The 17,539-nt window shown below is 49.1% G+C and overlaps 1 protein-coding gene across 1 annotated transcript in view; it reads left to right on the forward strand.

Annotated features, from left to right (window-relative positions):
* The window catches only part of MTUS2 (microtubule associated scaffold protein 2), a 494,757-nt gene that overhangs the window by 63,094 nt on the left and 414,124 nt on the right, over positions 1 to 17,539 (forward strand). Inside the window, exon 3 of the mRNA XM_030202400.1 lies at positions 15,744 to 15,950. Within this exon, the coding sequence (XP_030058260.1) occupies positions 15,744 to 15,950 (207 nt within the window). The remainder of the gene's footprint in view (positions 1 to 15,743; positions 15,951 to 17,539) is intronic.

A 17,539-nucleotide genomic window follows, 5' to 3' on the forward strand; every position in this document is an offset into this window, starting at 1 on the left:
CACTCATGGCAGGTTCAATGCGGCTTACATGGGGCAATGGAGGGTTAACTGACTTGCCCAGAGTCACAAGGAGAGCTGCCTGTGCCTGAAGTGGGAATCGATTATGGGAGGGAAGATCTTTATTGAGCCATGGACACAGGGCAGGCCTATTGCAATTTGATTTGTCCTGTGCCTTCGACCCGGTAGACCATCTCATATTACTATCTGTTCTCAGTTCTTTTGGAATGGGTGGTAGGGTTATAGATTGGTTTAAATGTTTTTAATAACTCATTCTTATAGTGTCAGGTTTGGCGAAAATCAATGTGCTATTTGGAAGGTACATTGTGGTGTCCCACAAGGGTTCCCCTCCCCCCCCCCCCCCCCCCCCCCCCCCCCCACACACCCATATCCTTCCTTGTTCAATGTTCTGATGAACTCTCTGAGGCTTTGCTTAAGTCAGGCTGGTTATAAGACATTTAGACGTTTAGCTATGCAGATGACATTACAGTACTATTACCAGTGTTTCAGGCAACGAATGTAGTCTCAAAACAAATTGCAGATTGTATAACTTTGTAAGTTTAAAATTTGAACCTACTCTGAAGATTTTAAGAGTGTCATATCCGTCGCTCCCTCCGGCTGCTCCTCTGCGGGAGGCAAGAGCCGGCGTCCACCACGGCGAAGACCGGCTTTCTTGAGGCCGCGGCGGGGAGCTGGGGCTCGCCGCGGTGATGGCCGCCTAGTCCGAGGCCGGGGGCCGGCGATCGCGGCTGCCGGACTCTCGATCGCCGGCTATGGAGGCTGTTCTTGCGCCAGTAGGGGAAATGGCGCCGAGGCGCGATGGCCGGCGTCTCCTTCATTCTCGGGCGCGGAAATCCGAAGCTCCGCCTCAGAGGAGTTAGATTGGGAGGCCAGTACTGTGGTCCCGCCTGGGAGGTCGGACAGAGCCAATCAGAAGGGTTCTGTCGATAACCAGGTTCTGATTGGCCGGCTATGTCTACGGGGGCTGGGCAGTTGAATGCGGACAGTATTTAAGGAACGGGCCTGAGATAGGACATTGCTTCAGGTTCTGTTTCCCGAGGCCAGTCTCCGCTTGATCCTGTGCTCAGTTGGTTTCCTTGTTCTTCTGGTTTTGACTTTTGGACTGTGCCTGGTTTTCCCTGCTAGCCGCCTACCTTGACCTTTTGCCTGATTCTGACTACGCTGTTAGCTGCCTGCCCTGAACTGTTGCCTGTTCTTGGACGTCTCCATTTCCATCTGCCCTCTTCTCTCCTGGTTCCAGTCTGGGTCAGTTCGTCAACCCCGCGGTTCCAGAAGTCCCGTTGACCGCCTGCAGCTGGGGGCTCAACCCTTGGTGAACGGCGGTCGCCGCGGGTGAAGACTTGGGGTTGCACGGCTGTCCTCTGAGGTCCTTCGGGGCCTTGAGTGACCTAAGGGCTCACCTTCCTTGTGGACAAGACAGGAACCTGAAGCCATGAGCTCGCCTACGCAACCCGATCTACGGGACCTGGCTAAAATTCTCCAGCAGGAGCAGTTGAACGCCCTGTCGGGGGCCTTGCAGAATGTCTGCTCTCAGCTAACCACGGTCCAGGTGCAGAACCAGGTCGCTTTGGCACACCAGGCCGCCGCAGCAGCTCCCTGTCCGGGAGGGTCCTTCCCGGGACCGCGGTTCCCTGAGCCTACTCGGTTTGATGGTATCCCCGGAAGCTGCCGGGGGTTCCTCAACCAGTGCAACTTATACTTCAAGATGCAACCAGAAGCTTTTGCCTCAGACCAGATAAAAGTGGCCTACGTTATTTTCTTGCTTACGGGACGGGCCCTAGCCTGGGCGTCCCCGCTATGTGAACAACAAGATCCACTGTTGGACAACTACGCGGAGTTCCAGCGCCGATTTCGCATGGTGTTTGACCTTCCGGAAAGGCCGTCTTCCGCCGCTTCCGAGCTGCTGCAGATCCAATAGGGCGAAGGGACCGTGGCAGACTATGCAATCCGGTTCCGGACTCTGGCGACTGAATTGCACTGGAATCAGGAGTCCCTATCCGCGATCTTCCTGGAGGGGCTTCAGGATCGAATCAAGGATGAGCTGGCTGGCCGGGAGGTCCCGGGGCAGTTGGACGCCTTGATTTCGCTCTGTGTCCGGGTGGATACCCGTTTCCAGGAAAGGGCTAGAGCTCGTGCGGACCGGCGGAGGTGGCCCGGAGGCGGGTCCCGGTCTAGTCGAGTACCTTCCCCCCGACGGGGCTCCAAAGAACCCAGGGAGACCTCTGAGGAACCTATGGTCATCGGCCGTCAACGGTTAACCCCGTCTGAGAGGACTCAATGCCTTCGGGGTGGCCTTTGCCTGTATTGCGGCGAGGCCGGTCACTTCATCCGCACTTGCCCCGCACGGCCGGGAAACGCCACTCCCAAGGCGCCCTGAGGGGAGGGGTCTTGGGGCACTCTAATCCCCTACCTGACCAGCTGATTACTCTCCCTGTGACCCTGCGGTGGCAGGAGACGGTGGTTCACACCCGAGCTCTTTTGGATTCCGGGGCCGGGGGAAATTTCATTTGTCAGGAACTCTTGCGGCAGATGGGATAGCCTATTCTGCCCTATCGACCCGCTTTGCAAGTGACATCCATCCAGGGGACAGCGTTACCCCAGCCTATCACGGAGGTGACTCCATTTTTGGGACTCCAGGTTGGGGGAAGACCACCGTGAGGAGGCTCAATTTCTGATTTTACCCCGTACCATTCATCCCGTGGTACTGGGCCTGCCCTGGTTACAGCGTCACACCCCAGTAATAGATTGGACTTTAGGGAGGATTCAAGCCTGGGGTGGCGCCTGCACAGAGACCTGTTTGAAGGGCCGGGAATCCAGCTGCCCCGCGGTAGTAGCCACTCCTAGAACTGTGTCAGCCTGTCAAGCTGCTCTGCCAGAGGAGTACCGGGAGTTCGCTGATTGCGCTATTAATCTGATGGCTGGCAAGATGCCACCACGGGGCCGACTCTATACACTGTCCCGAAAGGAATCGAAGGTCATGCAAGCTTACATCCGGGAGAATCTCCAGAAAGGGTTCGTTTGTCCCTCCACGTCCCCTGCCGGGGCAGGATTCTTTTTCGTGACCAAGAAAGATGGCTCCTTGAGGCCCTGCATTGACTACCGGGGCCTAAATGCCATCACCGTTAAGGACCGATACCCTCTACCCCTTATTCCGGAGTTGTTTGATCGGCTGCAGGGGAACCAGATCTTCACTAAATTGGACCTCCGTGGAGCCTACAACTTGGTCCGTATCCGGCAGGGGGACGAATGGAAAACTGCATTTAACACGCATGAAGGGCACTTCGAATACCGGGTGATGCCCTTCAGCCTGTGCAATGCTCCAGCAGTTTTCCAGAGGTTCATAAACTTTGCTCTGGAAGACCTGCTTTACGCTACGGTAATTGTATACCTAGATGACATCCTGATCTTTTCCAAAGATCCCCAGGAGCATGTGGCCCACGTTCGGACTGTTCTTCAGCGCTTACGGCAGTATCGCTTGTTTGCCAAACTCAGCAAGTGCTCCTTTCATCAGCAGACTCTGCCTTTTCTGGGACATATTCTTTTACCTGGGGGTCTGCGAATGGATCCAGACAAACTCCGCGCTATCCGGGAGTGGCCCCAACCCCAAGGCCTGAAGGCGCTGCAACGGTTCCTAGGGTTTGCGAATTACTACCGTCAATTTATTCCTCATTATTTGCAATTGACAGCTCCGCTGACAGCGCTCACTAAGAAGCATGCAGATGTTTGGAACTGGCTGGCCGAGGCGCAAATGTCATTCGGTCAGTTGAAGAAGGCCTTTGAATCTGCTCCCATCCTTCAGGCCCCAGACCCAGACAAGCCTTTTGTGGTAGAGGTGGACGCTTCTGCTTTGGGCGCCGGGGCAGTCCTCTCTCAAGTTAACACCAAGGGCCGGCGTCAACCTTGCTTCTTTTTCTCCCGAAAGTTCTCCCCAGCGGAACGCAATTATACTGTCGGAGACCGAGAATTACTAGCTTTGAAGTTAGCCCTGCAAGAGTGGCGACATCTGCTGGAAGGGGCAGAGCATCGATTTGCAGTGATTACGGACCACAAGAATCTTTTGTATCTGCAGGAGGCCCAAAGGCTGAATCTACGGCAAGCCCGCTGGTCATTGTTCTTCGCCAGGTTCCGGTTTCAACTTGTGTTCCGGTCAGCTGCACAGAATACCCCTGCGGACTCCCTCTCCCGAGCCTTCGAAGCTCCAGAGGACATTGAGGAGCCTCATTCTATGTTGGATCCGGCCTGCCTCTGTGCGGCCCCGGGGAGGGTCACCCAGATGCGGGAACTCGTGCCTCCGCAGGACCGGGAAAAAGTCATGTGTTGGGGGCATTCATCTGTATGGGCCGGACACTTTGGGTTCCAAAAAACCCTCCGGCTGATTTCTCGACAGTACCAGTGGCCTCGTATGAAGCAAGATATCCTTCAGTTTGTCACGACCTGCCCTACCTGTGCTCGGACCAAGTCGGTGGTGGGGCGCCCCTAGGGAGATCTGCAGCCCTTGCCCATTCCTGCAGCCCCCTGGGAGGAATTGTCTATGGATTTCATTACGGATCTTCCCCGTTCCCAGGGGCACACTGTGATTTGGGTAGTGGTAGACCGGTTCTCCCGTATGGCACACTTCGTTCCCCTGCCAGGGCTTCCGTCAGCAGCACTGTTAGCCCAACAGTTCATCCAGCATATTTTCCGGCTCCATGGGCTACCAGTCAGGATCATCAGTGACCGCGGAGCCCAGTTCACTTCACGATTCTGGAGAGCCCTGTGTTCTGCTCTGGGGGTTGCTACCCATTTCTTCTCTGCCTACCATCCGCAGACCAACGGGATGGTGGAAAGGATTAACCAATCGTTGAAGGGGTTCTAGCGGGCTTTTGTCAACAGGCGGCAAGACAACTGGGCATCCCTTCTTCCATGGGCCGAGTTTGCCTATAACCATAGTGAACACTCTGCCTCTGGGCAGTTTCCATTTTTCATGGTATATGGACAACATCCGCAGCTTCCTCCGCCCATACCCTCTGACTCCTCTATGCCCATGGTTACTCAAACCCTGGCTGACCTGCGGGAAGTCTGGAATCTGGCCCGAGAGCAACTACAGAAAGCAGCCGCCAGGTATAAGTCGTTTGCTGACCGACACCGGCGCCCCGCCCCGGTTTTGCAGCCGGGGCAGAAGGTATGGCTGAGCACCAAATACCTGAGGCTCCGGGTGCCCTCTCGGAGGCTGGGGCCACGGTACATCGGGCCGTTTGTTGTCCAGTCTCGGATTGGAGCTGTGACATACCGCCTGCGGCTACCTAGTACTCTGCGGATCCATAATGCCTTCCATGTTTCTCTGTTGAAGGTCTTTCGGGGGTCTAAATGGCATCCACAGAATAAAGAGTAAGTTGTTCCAGAGGCTGACCCCGATCCCGAGTATGAGGTTGAAGAAATCATAGACTCCAAGAGGCGTCGGGGAAAGCTGCTCTACCTGTTATCATGGAAGCATTTCGGTACCGAGGACAATTCCTAAGAGCCGGCTACCAATGTACATGCCCCGGAGTTGGTACGGGCCTTCCATGATCGTTATCCTCAGAAACCAGGACCCAGGAGGAGGGGGGCATCCGGGGGGGATACTGTCACATCCGTCGCTCCCTCCGGCTGCTCCTCCGCGGGAGGCAAGAGCCGGCGTCCGCCACGGCGAAGACCGGCTTTCTTGAGGCTGCAGCGGGGAGCTGGGGCTCGCCGCGGTGATGGCCGCCCAGTCCAGGGCCGAGGCCAGGGGCCGGCGATTGCGGCTGCCGGACTCTCGATCACCGGCTATGGGGGCTGTGCTTGCGCCAGTAGGGGAAATGGCGCCGAGGCGCGATGGCCGGCGTCTCCTTCATTCTCGGGCGCGGGAATGTGAAGCTCCGCCTCAGAGGAGTTAGATTGGGAGGCCAGTACTGTGGTCCCGCCTGGGAGGTCGGACAGAGCCAATCAGAAGGATTCTGTCGATAACCAGGTTCTGATTGGCCGGCTATGTCTACGGGGGCTGGGCGGTTGAATGCGGACAGTATTTAAGGAGCGGGCCTGAGATAGGACATTGCTTCGGGTTCTGTTTCCCGAGGCCAGTCTCCGCTTGTTCCTGTGCTCAGTTGGTTTCCTTGTTCTTCTGGTTTTGACTTTTGGACTGTTCCTGGTTTTCCCTGCTAGCCGCCTACCTTGACCTTTTGCCTGATTCTGACTACGCTGTTAGCTGCCTGCCCTGAACTGTTGCCTGTTCTTGGACGTCTCCATTTCCATCTGCCCTCTTCTCTCCTGGTTCCAGTCTGGGTCAGTTCGTCAACCCCGCGGTTCCAGAAGTCCCGTTGACCGCCTGCAGCTGGGGGCTCAACCCTTGGTGAACGGCGGTCGCCGCGGGTGAAGACTTGGGGTTGCACGGCCGTCCTCTGAGGTCCTTCGGGGCCTTGCGGGACCTAAGGGCTCACCTTCCTTGTGGACAAGACAAAGAGTTGTGATATTTAATATGTTGTCTCCTGAATCTCACGTAAGTGCATTGGTTAGAAACACTTTTCATTTTATGAGAAAATTGTGAAGAATTAGGAGTTCGTTAGAACCTTCTGCTTTTAAATTGGTGATTCAGAGTTTAATTTTAGTGCTACTTGGATTGCCCAAAGTTTCTTTTAAAAAAATTGCAAATGGTTCAGAACATGGCAACCAGGCTGATATTTTCAGGACACACTTATGAGCAGACGACTCCTTTGTTGGTAAATTTATATTGGTTACCAGTAGAAACTCATATCCAGTTTACATTATGTATAATGATTTTTAAGATTTTATATGTTAATTGTCTGCTTTATATGACGGATCTTATTGGTTTCCCTATTTATGTTAGGTCAGGTGTCACGTTCTCAAAGCAGGAACTAGGTTTGTGAACCCTTGGACCACTGCCGAGGAGCGGCAGCGGCAGGCAAATCACCCAAGCAGAAAGCAGTGCTGAACACAACAGGCAGGAACCACAGAATATAACTAGAAGAGGCTTTAATAGTAGACAGTAAACATTATCCAGTAGCACAGCAAGGTTAAAGGGGCCGGCAGCAAACACGGGTAATCCATAAACTAACCAGAGTCTTTAGGCAGGCGGAAAGCAACGTCCAGGTCCAGGTCCAGGCCAAGGGTCAAAGGCACAGGAAGCAAGCAAAGTCAAAGTCCAGGAACAGGCAGGGTCCAACACAAAGGAAACTTTCAGAGGAACTCCAACAAACCACCAGAAACTCATGGATGACCTTTGATACCAAGGCAAGGCAAGCAAGGCTCACAGAAGCTAATAAGCCCCTCAGCAGCTGACCCACAGCTGCAGTAAATCACCAGCCAAGTAAGGGTGCTGTTCCAGAACAATCCAACAGAGCAAGGCTGGCAACCTGGAACATCCGGACCGGACTCACTGAAGTCTGGAACATGGAAGACAGCAGAAAACAGTCCATAGCAGCCACCAGTTCTGGCCACCAGAGGGCAAGGAGAGCACCCACATGGAAAGCAGGGGTATGTAGGAATCCTTTACTGCTTCAGTATCCAAGTGCAAAGAACGTTCAATTGAAGTTGTTTGTTTCTTCTACTTTTACGTTTTTGGCCGCTCGTGTATGGAACTCCCTACCCGTTGAGATAAAAATTGTGTTTAGTCGTCATTTATTTAGAAATTTTTAAAAAACTTTTTAGTTTAGGAAGTTTTTGATATGTTAGGGGTTGGTTATTTTTAACTGTGCTTTGTAATTCTCCAAGAACTGTTTGGACTTCTTTAATCTGTAATCCGCATAGAACTCTTGAGGTAGTTGAGGACTGTAAGAATAAATGTATTGTATTGTATTGTACGCGAATCAGAGAGGCACTTGGTGTTGTGCAACAGTGCAAAGGAAGGACTGGAGCAGACACTGTCAAGTCCAAAAACTCTTTATTTGAACAGACCCGATGTGGCCACGTTTCACCGGATAGGCTGCATCGGGGGTACAGAACTAAAACAGCTAGCCAGGGACACACTATGCTTAGCCCTGGTAGTAAAACTGAACATCCAAGATGACTTCAGCACTTCATCAACTGCAGGTGGCACAAAGGCTACTCCTTCCTTCTTTGTGGCCACGTTGGGTCTGTTCAAATAAAGAGTTTTTGGATTTGACAATGTCTGCTCCAGTCCTTCCTTTGTATTGTACGCATTCACACCCATCCTTTACAAATATTCCCTCATTCTGTAACCTGATTCCTACTATTAAGCATCAGGTATGTGCTTAGTTCACAGAATGCTAGTCCTTAACCATGTCAGAGGCATTTACGCACATAAGTGCTAGGTATTATTTTATACAGTACACACTAAAGTCGCTTAGGGCCAGATTCTATAAATCGTGCTCAAAAATGGGCACTGGGAAAAAATTGAAACTAAGCGTGATTCTATAAAGGGCAGGCACTTTTTATAGAATCATACTCAATGCTTCCGGGGTCACCTCCTTGCCAATGTCTCTACTCCATACGTTAGCTAATTGTTGTAGGTAATTTGCCTTCTTGTTGGTCCTCATGAACTGATGCCAAGCCACTGTGACCATTTGTTTAATTGCGCGGGGAGCTGCAGAAAAAGGGAGTCCAGTCTTCCAAAAACCACCTGTTCCCCCTTTTTCCTCTCAGTTGCTAGGACAAAGTCCCTGGCTTGTGTAAATTCTAAGGGCCCTCTTTATGGCCTAGGAATAGCCTTCTATAGGGCCAACGGGTCTGCGCTTTCACTATGTGTTGGGCCGCCTGCCTAGATCCTTTTGATATTCCATCCCAGTGATATGTCTCTTGTGTAGATACCAGAAGGCATAAGTCTAGGATACTGTCCATGACCATAGTCTTCTATCTATCAGGATTTAAGTAGATCTTTGTCCATTTAAGTTCCCATATATATATAGTATTAGAAATCTATGAAACTTAGTGTAAAGAGTGTGTGTGAGTTGTATATGGCTTAGTTTTAAGTTAGAATGACAGGTAAAGAATTATTGGAAATAAAGACAGAGATAAATTTCAGAAAGAAGACTTTAATCTTACCAAGTTGTTCAATTAAGTACAGACATCAAACAGACTCTGGTTTCAGTCGCACAGGGCCTTGCCGTCTGAGCAAGCGTTGGGGAGAACTCCAACTCTCTCTCTAAATCTTATCTCTTTTATAGCCACAAATCCCAATAGAAGTCTATTGTGATGTACCTTTTTTTCTAATATTTCTCAATTTCTGAGATCATACTTTCGTATCCGGCCACATGCGCATCTGTACCATCTGTCTTTCCGTTCTAGCTATTTCAAGAGATTGCCCCATATCCGTTAAAGTCAACATGTTTTTGGAACATTTAGTTTTTGTCGTTTACCAAAATATCTTTCTGTTAAGATACCAGTTTCACATCTTTCTTTAGTAATACCTTTCATAACATCTCAGTGCCATCTGATGGAAAATAAGTCCCACTTTAAAAACCTCATTTTATTCCTTTTGCCCATTTTTATTTCATTATAGGTGCTATATTCAATTAGAAAGTTGTACCTGGTTGTGTTAAGACCCATTGTTCAAACCTGCTTTTTGCAGATTCTCAAATATGACATCATTAGCTTGTTATTTGGCCTAGTCAGTACTTTTCAGTTGCTTTTGCCTGTGTAGCTTAGCCCACCACTATTCCAGTGGTAAGTCTGAAGCCAGGCCACATATTAACACTTGCAAAAAAACAAAGAACTGGGAGTTCGGGACATTCCATGTGCTCCTGACTTGCTCAAACGATGGGAACAGCTGTCCCCCCACCCGCTGAAAATCCCCTATGTACCTACAGCCCTGGGTTCTCCACTTTCAGAAGATAGCTGCCCCTTGTCCCGCCGGGAAGTCCCCGTTACCCGTCAAAGTCACAAAGGGACCCGGGGGAAGCAGTGTTGTGCTGAAGACGTACTTTTGTAATTATTTTTTTTCTTTGTGTTTGTCACCATTGACTTAATAAAGATATTTAAAAATAATAATAATAATCGCACTTACCACCAGTTCCCATGCTCAAACTTTAAGTGCCAGATTTATACCTGCTGAAACCAGGTGTAAATGCTGGCACCCAGGTTGGGCGTAGTGAGCCAGTATTCTCTAACTACACGTGCAACTTTTTGGAATGCCCCTGACGTGCCCACTTGTGAGATACACGTTATGGCATTTAGGTGCACTGCCTTATAGAATAGGTGACAGCCACGTGCTCACAGGTACCAATTAAGTTCAGTATTGATGGTTAACAGTTCATTAGACAATTTGTGCACACATCTCAGGAACGTGCCCAAATTTAGGAGCGCAACTCTGGGCACCATATATGCCTCAGGGGTCAGTACTGGGACTGACTCTGTTTAATATATTTGTGAAAGATATTGCTGAAGGGTTAGAAGGAAAAGTTTGCATTTTTGTGGATGACACGTAGATAGCCAATAGAGTGGATACTCCAGAGGGAGTAGAAATCGTGAGATCTCCAAGAATGGTCAAAGGTTTGGCAGTTAAAATTTAATCTTAAACAAAAATACCTGATCAATATTATACTCATAAATAAGTTTTAAAAAAATTTAAAAAATCTTTTTTGTAGTGCTCAGAGCGAAAACTTGCTTTGCACCAAAAAACGTATTTATGAGTATAACATTGATTAAGCATTTTTGGTTAAAGTTGGGTACTATTGTAATGCCTATAAAAGTATATTTAAGCCCAGAATTTAGTAGTTGAAGTTAAAATTTAGGGGTTCTTTTACTAAAGATTAGCTCAAATTTATCTGCAGAAGGGCTCATTTTATTCCTATGAGCCCTGCTGCAGCTAACCTTTAGTAAAAGACCTCCTTAATGTTAAGAAGTCCAGATTATTTCAGGTGTTAACAAATGTTATTTCACCAGTTATTTCTGCCAGTCTGCATGTAAATCAGCCCTCATGAAGGTTACGCTCTTCTACTCATTTACTAGATGTTCCATTTTTTTCATTGATTGGGTTGGAGGAATACAGATCAATGATTTTGTTGGTATCTGGACCAAAGTTATAGAATGAGTTGCCACCAGTGGCGTAGGAAGGGGGGGGCGGTCCGCCCAGGGTGCATGCCGCTGGGGGGTGTCGGCTCCGTGCTGGTGCACTGCCCTCTCTGCCCCGGAACAGGTTACTTCCTGTTCTGGGACAGAGAGAGCAGTGAACCAGCGCGGAGCCGACACACCCCAGCAACGTGCAGTCGGGGCGGATCGGCCCTCCCGCCCGTCCCTCGCCACAGGTATGCGCTCCGGGGGGGGGGGGAGGAGAAAGGTATGCGCTCTGGGGGGGGTGCGCTCCAGCGGGAAGAGGGTGCGCCGTGCTGCACCCGGGGGGGGGGGTGCGCAGCGGCGACCCGCCCCGGGTGTCAGCTCCCCTCGCTACGGCTCTGTTTGCCACTGCAGATTTGTGCAATTAGATCAATGCCTGCTTTTAAAAAGATGTTGAAAACAATTCTTTTTCAATAGCATTTGGTGAAGACTTCATTGATGGTTGAGAGTCTGATGTATTGCTGGCATTTCTTGTATCTGAGTTTTTAACTATGGTCTGATTAGTTGTAAATTTATGTATCTTCCCTTGATATTCAAAACCACTTAACCGGCCAGAAACAGCACCTGGTCAGTTAAATGGCACGTAACGGGCTATCCGGCAATATTCGGTGGGGGATAGCTATGTATCCCCCACTGAATAGTTAGCGCCTAGGAGATAACCGGCTATTCAGTGCATAGCTGGCTATTGTAAGTGGCCATATTGGGCCGGTTAAATAGCTGGTATATCTTTAGCTGATTTAAAGTTAATCGACTGTCTTCTAATATTGACTTAGCTGGTTAAGTTTAAACCGCCTAAGAGTAAACCAGATATTCAGTGCCGGTCACCGGAAACAGCCCGGCATGGAATATCCGGGCTGACCATCAACCGTGGGAGTTAGCTGGGCTCCCTCCCACAGTCTGAATATCGGCCCCCTTATGTTTTTTGTCTATTTTATGGATTTGTAGATGTGATCATGATATTGTATCGTTATTTTATTTTTAATAAGTATGCATGTTTACTGTGTAATCTGTTTAGAATCATTGAGATAATGCAGAATATAAGGGTTTGATAGTTTGTTTTTGTTTTTACAATTAACAATAAGAGTGATGCACATAGGGTGCAGAAATCCAAAGGAGATGTACCAGATAGGAGGAGAGAAATTGATAAATATAGCTCAGGAGAGAGGGATCTTGGAGTGATGGTGTCTGAGGGTCTCAAGGTAACAAAACAATGCGAGAAAGCAGTGGCCATGGCCAGAAGGATGCTAGGCTGCATAGAGAGGGGTATAACCAGCAGATGAAAGGAGGTGTTGATGCCCCTGTATAAGTCATCGGTGAGGCCCCACTTGGAGTATTGTGTTCAGTTTTGGAGGCCGTATCTTGCTAAGGACATAAAAAGACTTGAAGCCGTTCAGAGAAAAGTGACAAAAATTATATGGAGTTTGCATCGTAAGAACTTTGAGGAGAGATGTGAGGACCTGAACATGTACATCCTGGAGGAAAGGAGAGATGGGTGATATGATACCGACATTCAAATATTTGAAAGGTATTTAATTTATAAACAAACTTTTTCCAGAGAAAAGGAGGTAGTAGAACTAGAGGACATGAATTGAGGTTTCAGGGGGGCAGACCTAAGTTAAGATAGTCTGAGTTAAGAGGAAGTGAATAGATATTTAACCAGTGCTTTTTTTGTGCCGGTACAGCGTGCCGGTATGCACCGGTACAGCGTACCGGCACCTTTTTGTGAGGTCCGACTCGCCTGCCCGCTCTTCCGTTCATGTACTAGTGCTCCCCCCACCCGCCCTCCCTCAGCTCCCCCCCCCTCACCCTCAGCTCCCCAACTTTCCTTGAAATCTTTAATTTACCCGAAGTTGCAGCGAACCGGCAGTAAAAACAGCTGGCAGGCAGGCAGGCTTGCCTCCTCGTCGCTTCCCTTCCCTCTCAGCGCGTCCCACCTTCCTCTGATGTAATTTCCTTTCTGCGAGGGTGGGACGCGCTGAGAGGGAAGGGAAGCGACGAGGAGGCAAGCCTGCCTGCCAGCTGTTTTTACTGCCGGTTCACCGCAACTTCGGGTAAATTAAAGATTTGAAGGAAAGTCGGGGAGCTGAGGGAGGGAGGGGGGCTGGGGTTTGAATGAATCGCTGGACATGGAGGGGACAGAGGGCAGGGGAGAGGGGAGAATTGCTGGACATGGAGGGGAGGGGAGAAAGGAGAATCACTGGACATGGATTTGAGGGGGAAGGCAGGGAAGAGAGAATTGCTGGACATGGATAGGAGGAGAGGGCAGGGAAGGGCAGAGCAGAGAGGAGACATGCTGGACATGGGTGGGAGGGGAGGGCAGGGAAGAAAGAATTGCTGGACATGATGGGAGGGGAGGGGAGGGGAGAGAGGAGAATCGCTGGACGTGGATGGAAGGGGAGGCCAGGGGAGAGAGTTTCGCTGGACATGGATGGCAGGAGAGGACAGGGGCAGAGGAGAATCGCTGGACATGGATGAGAGGGGAGGACAGGGGAGAGAGAATTGCTAGACATAAATGGGAGGGAAGGGCAGGGGAGAGAGGAGAATCGCTGGACATGGATGGCAGGAGAGGACAGGGGCAGAGGAGAATCGCTGGACATGGATGAGAGGGGAGGACAGGGGAGAGAGGAGACATGCTGGATATGGATGGCAGAGGAGGACAGGGGGCAGAGGAGAATCACTGGACATGGATGAGAGGGGAGAGCAGGGAAGAGAGAATTGCTAGACATAAATGGGAGGGAAGGGCAGGGGAGAGAAGAGAATTGCTGGACATGGATAGTAGAGGAGGACAGGGGAGAGGACAATCGCTGGACATGGATGGCAGGACAGGGTGCAAAGGAGAATCGCTGCACAAGGATGAGAGGGGAGGGCAGGGGAGAGAGGAGACATACTGGACATGGATGGGAGGGGAGGGCAGGGGAGAGGAGAATCGCTGGATATGGATGGCAGGTGAGGACAGGGGGCAAAGGAGAATCACTAGACATGGATGAGGGGGGAGGGCAGGGAAGAGAGAATTGCTAGACATGGATGGGAGGGGAGGGCAGGGGAGAGAGAAGAATCGCTGGACATGGAGGGGAGGACAGGGGAGAGGAGAATCACTGGACATGGATGGCAGGGGAGGACAGGGAGCAGAGGAGAATCGCTGCACAAGGATGAGAGTGGAGGGCAAGGGAGAGAGGAGGCATACTGGACATGGATGGGAGGGGAGGTCAGCAAAGAGAGATTCGCTGGACATGGATGGAAGGGGAGGGCAGGGGAGAGAGGAGAACCATTGGACATGGATGAGAGGGGAGGGAAGGGGAGAGAGGAGAATCGCTGGACATGGATGGCAGGGGAGGACAGGGGAGAGAGGAGAATCGCTGGATATGGATGGAGGGGAGGGAAGACAGGAAGGAGATGCACATGGATGGGAGGGGAGGGCAGAGAGGAGAAATGCTGGAAATGGATAGAGAGGAGAGCAGGAGGTAGAGGAGAATTGCTGGACATGGATGGATGGAGGAGTTGGCGGGGAGAGAGGAGAAATGCTGGACTTGGATGGAGGAGAGGGGAGAGAGAATTATTGCTTTATATGGATACAGGGGAGGGAAGAGAGAGGAGAAATGCTGGACATGGATGGAGGGAATGAGAGAGGAGAAGTGCTGGACATGGATGGAGGGAAGGAAAGAAAAAAGAAGAAGTTGCACATGGAGATGAGGGAAAGGGAAGAGGAGAAAAGCTGCACATGGATGAAGAAAATAGGCAAAAGCTGGATCCACGTTATACCTCTTCCATTCAATTCCACGGAGGAGGACCCAGCTTTCACTTATGGATATAGGGCAAGAAATGAAGAAGAAAGGAGGAAAGTAAAGAAATATGGAAAGGAAGCCCTGGAAACGGAGTTAAGAGAACAGATAGAGAGCAGCAGAATCGGAGACTGGGACCAATATGGATAGAAAAACAAAGTCACCAGACAACAAAGGTAGAAAAAAATCATTTTATTTTCATTTTAGTGTTTGGAATATGTCCAAGTTGAGAATTTACATCTGCTGTCTTATTTTGCAGTGGGTATACTGGAGCTGTAACAGCTTACAGAAATGATTTATATTGAAAAAAAATCACGTTATTTTTTTCTCCTATACTAGTATAATATTTTCAATGATGTCTGTTTATATGCGCCATGGCTGGTATAAGGGGTGTGGCTAATGTGGGTGTGGCTATAATAGGGATGGACACAGACAAAAAAAGCACCACTGGGCCTTCAAGAAAGAGATAATAGCCGTCCTTTATTGTGAAAAACACCTGACACGGGCTGTGTTTCGGGTCACAAGCACCTGCCTCAGGGGTCAGGGTATTTCTTCACAATGTATGAGCAGAAGTTCTAAATGAATTACCAGCTACCGCTAGACGTACATTCAATTGCCGCATTGAGCCTGCCATGAGTGGGAAAGCGCGGGGTACAAATGTAGCAAAAAAAAAATTCACGCTGAACGCTGGCTACTTTGAGAACTGCCAAATAACCTAATTAACAGTAGCCCATGTTGATATTTTCCCCCCTTAGGGAGCTAAATTTAGCCTACACAGCCCAGTCAGTTTTCAAAGGCTTTTGTATAGCTGGCTGAGCCTTCTAGATCCATTTCTGAATACACGCTGGTGTGCTTTTGTTTTTCTTTAACACTTTATAATGTGCTTTGTTGTTTCAAGTTACATTTTTTTTTTCTTCACAGTGGATTTAAAGAAAGGATCCATTCCAAATGCTACAAAATCAAATCTTCCCAAACCCTACCAGTCTGGTTTGCGCCCTCCTGGTTATGCACGCCTGCCTACAGCTAAACTTGCAGCTTTTGGCTTTGTCCGGAGTTCCAGTGTATCTTCTATCTCAAGCAACCAATCAAATGACAGCGGCCAAAGTGATGTCCATAAAACATCCAATCGTAAGTTGGAGGAAAACAATCTATTCTGTAAGGCAGATAAAAGCTATATAGGTGAAGACTTGCATAATTGTATTATTGTGACTTCCCATACACCTTAGTAAAGTGTGGAAATAAAGGCAATGCATTCTTTGCTAGTTACAGATAGGTGTTCTTGTGTGATTTGATCCTTACCTAATTGAAAAAACACTCCATATTTTGCTGTCAAAATGTCATATTCTGGTTATGTGACTAATCCTGCCTGAAAGAAAAATTGAAGTATTGAGAAGGAGTTGAAGTTGGAAGAAGACAGATTGGTATTAATCAGTCTGCTTTATACAATATTAATCATTATGTGATAAATTTTCAATAAGCTGCACAGCAACGTATGCATATATTTTTTTAGACTGCAGAAACCAATCTGATCTTTGAACACAAACTCCTCAAGTACTTTGCATTTCAAGATTGTGTGATTAAACAGATAAACAGTATGCATATATTTTAAGTTGTCTGAAAAAGTTAAAAAAATAGGCATGTACATTTTTTAAACTTTAATGTAGATGGAAAATTTTTCCTCTTGTCTAGATTATGCTGCCATTAAAAACACCTCTTTTTACTGTGGGTAAAGCTATGTACAATTTGAAATGAAGGGCTTCACACCATATAAGGGAGGGGAATGGGGGAAGGCTTGGTTTGCAGGCTTTTTGGGAGGGTGCGAGGGGAGGTTAGGGGGCTGGAGAGCCACCTGATCCCCTGAATTTGGGTCAGGGGTGTATTGGGGAGACTGGAGGTATTGCTGGCTTTGGATGGGGGTTTGATGGGGGCACTAGGCCACCAGGGCCTTCCTGTTTTAGGAGGTTTAGTGGTCCCACGGACCTCCAGCCCCTGTGTTTGACAGGTCTGGGCTTTAGACAGCTCGGACCTGTCAAACAAGTGCGGGAAGATCAGGCACAATCCTCCCGCACTTTTACCCTATGACAGAGATCATAGGGGCGGTAAAGCCCAGCACTGTTCCAGCTCTATTTTTAGAGTGCTGTTTGGAACAGCACGGGGCATTGGTGTCTTAATTCATAAAGCTCTCTATACAGGAACTCCTGCTTATCTCTCCTGAATGACAATTATGCAGATTTAAGCAAAGGCCCTCCACCACAGTTCATTAGAGCTTTTTTCTGCACTGTACCCTTATTCTGGAATTCGCTCCCTCCGTCCATACAAACCAAACTTTCATTTTGCAAATTCAAATAAGGACTAAAAAATACTTGTTCAAAGCTTTGAAGGATCCAATACCGTTCTTTCAACAGCCAGAGACGGAATGAGAACTAGTTGGAACTTGTGGCTTTTTACGCGTTTTACATTTTATATTTATTGGAGCCAATATTCAGACTGCGGGAGATAACTGAGCTGCCTCCCAAAGTCAGCAGAGTCCAGGTGTTCAGTGCTGGGCCATTTCCAGTGACAGGCATTGGATATCCAGTTTAAATTTGACCAGTTTCAGCTTAACTGGCCAAGCCAATATTCAGCGCTCGCTGGTTAAGTTGGAGCTGGCCCAAGTTATTCCACCTATTGTGCCAATCAAATATGGCCGCCAAACTTAGGTGGTCATATTTGTCTGA

Source organism: Microcaecilia unicolor, chromosome 4 (genome assembly GCF_901765095.1).
Source record: "Microcaecilia unicolor chromosome 4, aMicUni1.1, whole genome shotgun sequence".
NCBI lineage: Eukaryota > Metazoa > Chordata > Amphibia > Gymnophiona > Siphonopidae > Microcaecilia > Microcaecilia unicolor.